The 10,000-nt window shown below is 37.7% G+C and overlaps 1 protein-coding gene across 5 annotated transcripts in view; it reads right to left on the bottom strand.

Moving 5' to 3' along the window:
• ptprnb (protein tyrosine phosphatase receptor type Nb) overlaps nt 1-10,000 on the bottom strand; it is a 32,059-nt gene that overhangs the window by 1,862 nt on the left and 20,197 nt on the right. For 4 of the 5 annotated variants that reach the window (XM_046870679.1, XM_046870841.1, XM_046870596.1 and 1 more), the window contains 7 exons: nt 9,906-10,000; nt 9,623-9,696; nt 9,008-9,085; nt 2,406-2,525; nt 2,155-2,321; nt 908-961; nt 67-131 (listed from right to left, as the gene is read on the bottom strand). The exon at nt 9,906-10,000 is cut by the window's right edge and continues 53 nt beyond it. In XM_046870679.1, coding sequence (XP_046726635.1) covers nt 67-131; nt 908-961; nt 2,155-2,321; nt 2,406-2,525; nt 9,008-9,085; nt 9,623-9,696; nt 9,906-10,000 — 653 coding nt within the window. Of the gene's footprint in view, nt 1-66; nt 132-907; nt 962-2,154; nt 2,322-2,405; nt 2,526-8,173; nt 8,409-9,007; nt 9,086-9,622; nt 9,697-9,905 lie in introns of those variants that run through there. The other variant, XM_046870923.1, reaches the window with a different exon arrangement.

Genomic DNA, 10,000 nt, shown 5'->3' with positions numbered 1-10,000 from the left:
CTGAATGAATATATAATAGATAAAATCGCATGTATAAATAAAAATGAATGTAGCATAAGAATCCACCTTTTGCCATGCGGTTCAGAACCATGTCAATCAAGATGTATGTTCCAGTCCGGCCTGTACCATCACTACAGAAAAAAGGGGGCGTTCAGTCATAATGGAATTTTAAATTAGTTATATAACAAATGATCATATGTACCAGTATATATAATATAATCAAAAAACTGCTGTTAACTATTTGATTTGGATTAATGCACTTAATCCAATCGTTTCTATAGTAGCAACATACATATTATTGTTAACTTTTATTTGAGGACTTTTTATCAAAATGATAAACTATGTGACAGTTTCTTTGTTTGAAAGTTTTTTTTTGCTGATCATCAGGCCACATCACACCACCTGCATGTTGATTCGTTTTTTATAGCTTGCTTTTATCAGCTATTTTAACCTCTGTATTACTGCAAGTTTGAAAATAGTCATATGCATAAAGGATGAAGAGGATGATTTTGGATGCCAAAAGATGAGTGGTAGTTTATTTCTTTTAACTTAAGGGATGACTAAGTGGTTTAATACGCCTTTTGGATTATTCACCCTGTGTATACTCGAGTTAACAGTAAGTGCACACATTATTGTTGTACCAATTACACACTTATTGGCAAAACATTAACCAAAATGCAAAATCTAGGATACCGCCTTAATAATATCTAATTAGCTGTGACCTTATGACTGTCTTTTTGGAGGGCCTAGTGACCTAAGTGACCACTAAGGAATATATACCTGATAAAAAAAATCAAATGTGCATAAAATTTAGGTGCAATTTATGGACTGACAGCTAAAACAATAAAATATGTAACAATCAGTTTGTAGCAGGAGAAAAGGAAGCATTTGCGTTAAAACGGTATACCTGCAGTGGACTATAATTGGGCAGGAGCGTCCTCTGTAGCATTTATTTACCTTCCTGTGGGAAAGAGGTAAGGGGACACAAAATAGAGGAGAAAAAAATGACCAACCATTAAGGAGCCATACAACATGCAGTGTGTTAAACAGTTATTTCAAGAAAGATCCAAAAGATAAACAAGACCCACAAACAGTGAGGATATTCATATACACACAAGACACAAGAGAAAGGATGATCAGACTGACTCAAAACTTTTCCCCCACCAGCTTGGTTATACGTTAGTACCTTCAGCTGACTTTTGTATTGCTACATACAATAAAATTACAATTTCATTATTGAAATGTTGTTTTTTTATTTATATATGTTTCTTTTGGCTCGTTTTTCTTTTTTTTTTTCTTTTATTATTTGCCTTAATTCATTGCAATAATATAAATGACTGGTTTTACACATTTTTTGACTGCTTTTATAGTCACAAACCTAGTAAACTAGAATGTGTTTTTGATAGAGACTCCAAAGAGTTTTGAATAATGTGGTAAATCAAATAAAAACAAGATATTGCAACTAGGAATGGCATTAGGAAAGGAATGGTGGTGTATTTTTCAAATTATATGTGATTTCCACTCCTATTTATAATTTGCATAAAAAGATTTTCAGCAGCTTATATAACAGTAATTGGTCCTGTCCAATATAATAAATTACAAATAGTTTTTTACTTTTACTAGAAGTATTTTAAAGAAAAAATGTAGTACTAATGTGTTTGCAAGCTTGGGGATATACATAAATTGACAGAAATGTAGTTTAGAAGAAAAATAGGGTGCGATAAAGAATGATGGGACAGAGGAGAAGAAGGCTTTGAGGCGATGGAGCGTACCATCAGCGTTGCTCTTGCTGCAGCCACACCTGTCCGTGCTCATTTTTGTGACTATGCAACTGGAGTCAGATTACTAGCTGCAAACCACAAAAATGACACAGACAGCTGTGCAATACCACGGGCCCCGCTGCGCTCCATCGCACATGGAGAGAAAGAAAGAGTGAAAGACAGAGAGGGAGTGAGGGAGAAAGAAAGAGACTGGGGCAAAGATGCCAAAATAAGGGAGGAGATATAAGACAGATGGTGGAAGAGATCGTACAAAACAAAGGACATAGAAAAAATGAGGTCTAGATGATGAAAAAAAAAAAAAAACGAATACAAAACACGAGGGCTAACAGCAAAGGGGATTGCTCTAAATTGGATATAAATGTATATGAAGTACCTGCGGAAGTCCAGCAGAGGGCGCGTGGAGGTTGGAATACCCTGTGCAGGCCAGCTCAGAAAGTGGAACTGGGTGAGAGTGCGTGTCTCCTGCGTCTGCACATTTTTCAGGTAGAAGCTCCGTACCAGGAAATCATTGCACCAGATGTGCTCCGACACCAGGTTCACCTTAGCATGGTGTGATGTTTACAGTCAGTTTAGAGTAAAAAAAAAAAAAAAAAAGCTTGTATAACAGTAAAAATACAAACATACCTCATAGATGTGGTAGAGGGATGAGCCCTCATCAGGCCAATAGCGATCACACTGCTTCTCTCCATCCTCGACAAGTGCGGTCATCATCACAATCACAGTACATCCATTCTCCCAGACCATCTACAGTAAATATAACGAATATACATACAATCAGTCCTCGCAGGCTTTCCACCTGAATAAAAACTAAGCATGCATGAAGGCCCTACAATATTCCATCATCAATTTACCTTCATATTGAAAACAAGAAAGGGGCTTTTTACTTGTCACATGTACATTACAGCACAGTAAAATTCTTTCTTCACATATCTCACCAATGTTAGAAAGCAGGGGTTACCAATGATACAACACCCCAGGAGCACAGAGGATTAAGGGCCTTGCCCTCCACATCTGTAACCAGAGCCTTAACCACTAAACTACCACTTGACTAGACTGTTTTTGCTCTTATTGTAGGAAGATATGTTTTATAGAAAAAAAAAAACTATTGTAGGAAAAATACAAATTTGCCCCAAAATACAATAAAGAGCAAAATAAGGTGCAGGATAGTGGTGGTATTTAAATTCCATAAACATTAGAACGAGTGCTAACAACGTGAACAGCGCAATTAGAATTAAATACAGCCTGGGGGTTTGATGACTTTTTTCAGTAAATGAAAGTCTGACACTAATTATTTTCTTGATTGTTTAATGTTCTTGCAAAGCAAAAATATTGTAATCAAAGTCATCGTTTGATACTTTTAATAGAATTAGTCTTACATGGAAAAAACAACAAAAAAACAACAAAGCATAATACTTTACCAACTGCGGTATGTCGTCTACATTTTGTTCGTTCTCGTTTTATTTGCGCCTGATCGCTAAATCAGATGATAATGTGTGTTATGTGGGAGCTTTGTGTTTGTCGTGTTCCATTTTAGGTGCTGAAAAACGCTGAAGAATGCACATCGTTTGAAACTGTATTTCTCACATTCCTCCGTCTCCCTGTCAGAGGTGGCAAAAGTACACACATCCTTTACTTAAGTAGAAGTACAGATCCTCATGTTTTAAAATACTCGGGTAAAAGTTGAATTACTGATTATACTTTTTTACTCAAGTGAATGTAAAGAAGTTTTGGCTCAGACATGTACTTAAGTAAAAAGTAGTTATTACTTCTACCTGTTTTAGCTGTTAACTGAACCTCACATCATAGATAGATAGATAGATAGATAGATAGATAGATAGATAGATAGATAGATAGATAGATAGATAGATAGATAGATAGATAGATAGATAGATAGATAGATAGATAGATAGATAGATAGATAGATCCTGGTCGAGCTGGTGGTTGCTGTGTTGGTAAATAAAACTTCTGGACCTTGTCCACTCTGAAAACATTTCAATTCTGTGTTGGATTAATTTCTTGATTTCCTGGTCTTTAATGAAAGATAACTCCACCAAAAAAAAAAAAAAAAAGCACTTCTGTGGTAGCTCAGTGGGTTAAGGCTTGTGCCTGAACACTGTCCTTAATATAGTCCACGCTGGTGATAAGGTTTCAAAGCCAGTCCTACATGCCTTCTTTCTTACTGCGCTGTCATGAAACAAAGTATGAACCCTCCAAAAAGCACACATTCTTTTCAGCAGCGGTCACTCAGTGTTTTAAGGCTTGTGCCTCATCTAAACATGCATCCCAGTCTGATCTCTTCCATGGTTCAGTGGGTTAAGGCTGGTGACTCACTGATGGTGAGGATCAGGGTTTGAATCCTGCTAGTTGCAATGTCGGTTATGTTCCTGCTTCCTAAATCTTTCTTTAGCTTTATATGCTTGTGTTAATGGTTTAAAGGTAGATAGACCTGCTCTAAACAAACTTCCTGGTCTGTCTTCCCTGATGGTTCAGTGGGTTAAATCAGGTGTTGGGCTTTTGGTGGGGTTCAGGGTTCGAATCCTGCTTTCTGCCTGCCGATCAGGATTCACTTCCTACATTTTTCTTTAGCGATATATTTTTGTTTTTAATGGGTTGAAAAGAAAGATAGACCTGCTCTAAACAAGCTTCCTAGCCTGTCCTCACCGATGGTTCAATGGGTTAATGTTGGTATCTCACTGGTGGTGGGGATCATGGTTCGAATCCTGCTATTTACAATGTGGGTTCCACTTGTGCTACCTACATCTGTATTCACTTCCTACATCTTTCTTTAGCCTTAAATTCTTGTGTTGATGGTTTGAAAAGAAAGATAGACCTGCTCTAATCAAGCTTCCCATCCTGTTTTTACTGATGGCTTAGTGGGTTAAGGCTGGTACTTTGCTAATGTTGGTGGTCAGGGTTCAAACCTGGCTTTCTGTCTGCTAGTCATGAGGTAGGTTAAATTCCTGATTCCTACGTCTTCATATTCTTGTTTTGATGGGTTAAAAAGAAAGATAGACCTGCTCTAAACAAGCTTCCCAGCTTGTCCTTCCTGATGGTTCAGTGGGTTAATGCTGGTGCCTCGCTAATGGTGTGAATCAGAGTTCAAATCCTGCATTGTCCCTGCTAGTCATGATATGGTTTTGCTTCCTAAGTCTGTCTTTAGCATTATATTCTTGTGTTAATGGTTTGAAAGAAATGATAGACTTGCTCTAACAATTGGAACATCCTGTCCTTCCTGATGGTTCAGTGGGTTAAGACTGGTATCTTGCTGTTGGTGGGGTTCAGGGTTCGAATCCTGCTTTCTGTGTTTCTTTTTGGTCTGAATTTCTTGCTTTGAAGCATGAAACGAAGGATAAACCCCCCAAAAAAAGAAAGTGAATTGTGGGACTTGATGGCTTTGTGGTAAAAGCCTTGCCTCTGAGTTCAGAGGTTGCTGGTTCAAATCTGGCTTGTCCCCACATTGGGTAAGTTGTGTGGAAATTAGTGTGTGGTGACCAATGGAGTGGGTGACTGTGAACAAAGGCTGTGAAGACCTCCTGGGTTACAGACTCTAAAATAAAGGTTGATAGTTTTGCATTTAGGGGAGGTGAGAAGGGCAAAAATAAATTTTTTTGGCCAGGAGCCTAAGTTCATACATTTTTTGGATGTCTTTGCTTCATAACCCCTGTTTTTAGCTTCTCAGATGCCAGGGGGGCAGACGCCTGAATATTGCCCCCCTGGTTCAGGATACGCCCTCTGAAACCGTCCACATCCGACCTTCCACGCAGCCATTTCTGACACCTTCCTCACTATGGTCACTGAAACCTTCCACACTCTTAACTTTGAGCCCTGGCTGGGTTTGAACCAGCAACCTCTCAACCCAGAGGTAAAGCTCTTCCAATTGAGCCACAGGATCTCCTGCAAGAACCTGATTTTTAGGACCTTTTTTTTTTTTTTTTTTAATAAAACTTTTTAAACAATTTAAAGGAAAGCTAAGGGGTAGGAATTGAACCGGGTGAGTCAGCTAGCAGAGGCCGCATCACTAACCACTACACTACCAGAGGGGTGGCAAACAAGGCTTTGCTTATTGGACTCTTGGTTTTTCTATAGTTAAGAGACCACTGTTTTCTCTTAGATCATGATGGCACCATTGATATACCATGATTTACCAGCAACCAATTTTAATGACCTTTTATTGTTCTGTTTTTAAAAACTTCTTATAAATGTTCAATATGAAACTAAAGGTAAGAATCTCTTAGAAAACAGTGGTCAAAATGTCTAACAAAACTTTGTTAGACATGTAAATAAGCAGGAAAGACAGAGACAAAGACAAAGAGACACAGACACAGCTTTACAAAGAGTGAGAAACAAATAGAGAGACAGCAAGAGAGAGACATATACAGTGAGACAGAGACATTTACTAAAAGAGACACAAAGACAATTAGATAGAAAATAGAGACAAAGATAGCGAGATATAGCTACTTCCTGTTGGAAGTGTTTATCCCGAGCGACTCTTAATGATCTCATTTACTAAATGAGCAGTAGTGAGTTAAGGGCTTGCTCAGGTGCACAAAACTGGCAGCTTGGAGGTGTTAAACATGTATCATATTTACTGCATGTGATATGTATGTAAGCATATGTACATTGATTAAATATAAAGGCTATATCAGTGCAGAGACGTGTGGACATCATTAAGAGTCTTTGCTATGTTTCCACACGGACAGTTAATGAGGTGATACCGGAGAGACTGCACCTCTTCAAGTCAAGTCAGGAAGCTTATATATAGAAAATTATAGACATTTTACAGATTAGAATGATGTATTGTTTTTATCTGTACGATCAATAAAGACAGTAATTTAAGTTTGTGTCGCCATTATGAGGGAAAAACCCACAAAACGCCACCTAGAGGTTTAATGGTGTGAATCATGGCGGATTTGGTGTTTGATTTGAGACTTGGCGCAGAAATAAAAAAAAAAATTTACTGATTAAAAATTTTTTTATCTGGAGTTTATTTATTTCTTTTATATCTAAGAAAGGATGTCGTGGATAAATGTATTTTTTGCTGAAGGTTTTAATTGCGCCTCTTTTTTATTTAGTTATTTATTTATGTATTTACTTTTTCTATAAAAATGGTGAAACAGAAATGCGCGCTGAATTGATAGCGTGTTAATAAAATTTAGTGCCGTTTACAATAATTTTAATTTTGACAGCCATATATATATATATATATATATATATATAAACATACATACATATACATACATACACACACATATACATACATATTAATACAAAACTAATTAAAATGTTGTTACCTAATGAATATATACAGGCTGAAGATCCACATATAGAACACAAGCAGAGAAAAGATGATGATGATCAGGAATGTGTCTGTTCTCAGTCATGTTTACATCACTGACTCCCTCTGTCTCATCCACATTAACCCCAAACTTCTTACTGCCTTCTGCCTGCTGATTCTTAGCTCCATTAACTAGTCTACATCTGTGGTGAGTGAGAGTCGGGACTTTATACACCAGTGGATTGAAACAGATGCGCAGTAACAGGAAATCGGTTGTTCGGCTCAAATCGGCGCACAGTGAAAATAAAAAAAATATTTCACCAAATCAATGGATTAAAAGTAAAGTAACTAACCGGTTTTGAAAATGTAAGAAGTAAAAAGTACAGATATTTGTGTAAAAATGTAATGAGTAAAAGTAAAAAGTTAAAAAATAAATAGTGAAGTACTGATACCAAAAAAAATCTACTTAAGTACAGTAACGAAGTATTTGTTACTTCCCTCCTCTGCTCCCTGTTAGGTAACCGTCTCTTTCCTTTATACTTCACAACACATTATGTATTCATATATTCACTGCCACAAAGAACAGCATGATGTTGCTCGGTAGCAATCAGTTTGTGCGCCATTTCAGTGACTTCTCATCATGTACGATGAAGTCCCAGGGAGATAAATAATCGCCTAAATGTAGCCTATTCACACTGATGAACAGAGGTAATAAAGCCTAAAAGATTATTGAATCTGCACTGATGCAAAATGAAGCATAAAGATATTTGAATGAGATAATCATTTTCAGTAAAGACTAGCGTCAGCTGGGAAAAATCCTTTATGAATTGTGAAAAAAGATCAGATCGGAAAGTGTGGATTAATACTCATATGAACATCCTGATTAAAGCAAATCAAATAAAATTTTTGGTTCGAATTGATCAATTCCATACTATTCATGAATTGTTATGGATTTATCAATGCATACGCAGAGACTCATACTTGTGTGTGTGTGTGTGTGTGTGTGTGTGTGTGTGTGTGTTAGATATGCCATATGAACATGCAATTGTTAATATGATGACATTTTTGAATGATGAATGAGCGAAGTTTTATGTGAGGAGACATTTATGGAAAGGGGTTTCCAGTGTCAGCACTTTATTACATTCACGAAATATTTATAAATGTTTATAACATTCAGTAAAACTGTTCATTTAGGTTTTTTCACATGTTAGGACAGAGGGTTTTGCAAAATGTTGGACCTATTTTACTTGCTTGCTTCAGGTTGGAAGATGTATATTACATGTCTATTTTTATTTTTTTTTATTTTTTCATGTCAATCTGGTCATCTGTCAATTCCCTTCAATCAGGCAAACCTGGTTCATACAACATTTAATATACACAGTTACCATCTAGGGAAGGTGAAGGCTTATACACACTTTCACTGAGACATCTTTTTAAACAAGCTATGTCACAAAGAAGCATAATACACTTGGAGGAAAACTCTATCTGCCCTCTTACACATACATGGACACAGGGATGTTCACAAAAAGCTTGCATTGCTGTAAATACAAGGGAGTGAGCGTATTCCCTACCTACCTTCCACAATGGATGATTAATTTTGCACCTTCTCACACGCCACAATTCAACCCCTGAGCAGTAAAATTGCAAAAGAAGTACACTGGACTCTCAGTGCAGTTATATTTTCATAATGATTTTTGCCTAGCAGTAGGGACACATGACCGGTTCTAAGAAGCTATAATATTAGTACACTCTAGCCCAAATAAATGGGAAAATGACTATGAAATTTGTCATATGCCACTAAGATTATCCATGTTTCTCCTTGAAAATTGGGCTAAAATGCAAATACAGACAATGAATTCCTCGTTTCAAAAAACTACACACACACACACACACACACACACACACACACACACACACAAATACAAAAACACATACACATACACACTCTTACCTGCCAAAAGTCAGAGATTGTATGCGAAAGTGGTCCTTGGGTGGCGATGTACGCTGGCATTCTGGGGTCATGCTCAATCTAAAAGGTCAAAAATAAACAAAAGGTCATGGATCAGCACTTTTGGCTTCTTTTGGATCTTAGATTGTGCCTATCACCATGGCAACAAGCTATTCATGTGATCAGTGCACAGGAAAGTTTAATAGATGCTCCCGCTCTTGCTACAACGGAACAGCGGGGATTCCGCACCACCTCCGCCCATAGCTACATCAATACACTGTTGCCATGGCAACGGCAAGACGGGGATTCCGGAACCCAAGACATGCTGCCACGGAATAAATGAATTTTGTAACCTTGGCAACCAAAAAAAAAAAAAAAAAGAAGGGGGTTTCAATTGAAAAGTTCTGGTTAGAGATGGCTGAGGAAGAGCAAAATGCAAAAGCGAGGTGTTTGATAAATGAGACTGTCCATTTAGAGGCAGAAAATGTTTCCAGTCAGAAAGCACTATGCGCACAACTGCACAGTGGGACTGGATTTAATGACTGCACAAAGGGAGAGAACTACTCCTTTCTAGTATATAAGACATGTGCATGGTCATAAGCGACTGCTTCTACCTACTATGGTGCTGGCGTTGATGTAGTCAGCTCTTGAGGGGTTAACCTCGACCTTCAGTTTCACCCGGGAGTGATCATCTGCACAGCACAGAATTGCACACAATTAACACCTGCTGCTGGGTTAAGGCATAGATACGAAAGCACAGAAAATGCTGTCAATTGGGTTTCGTTCACATGTTTAATAGTCAGTGGAAAATGTGTTCCCCTACAGATGAAAGTGGTGCAAATGCATGAAAGAGGATGGGAATCCATTATCATGAGGGAAATATTTAGTTCAGAAGGCTCACATGGCACGACATCGGGGCAGCGGTTCTTTTTAATGTTTGATTCACTCTGAGCGACAGACACGGTGCTGGGTTCGGCTTGGTAGGAGCACAATGCC

The sequence above is a fragment of the Silurus meridionalis genome, chromosome 1 (assembly GCF_014805685.1).
Source record: "Silurus meridionalis isolate SWU-2019-XX chromosome 1, ASM1480568v1, whole genome shotgun sequence".
Taxonomy (NCBI): Eukaryota; Metazoa; Chordata; class Actinopteri; order Siluriformes; family Siluridae; genus Silurus; species Silurus meridionalis.
This window is presented reverse-complemented; position numbering and strand designations above follow the sequence as displayed.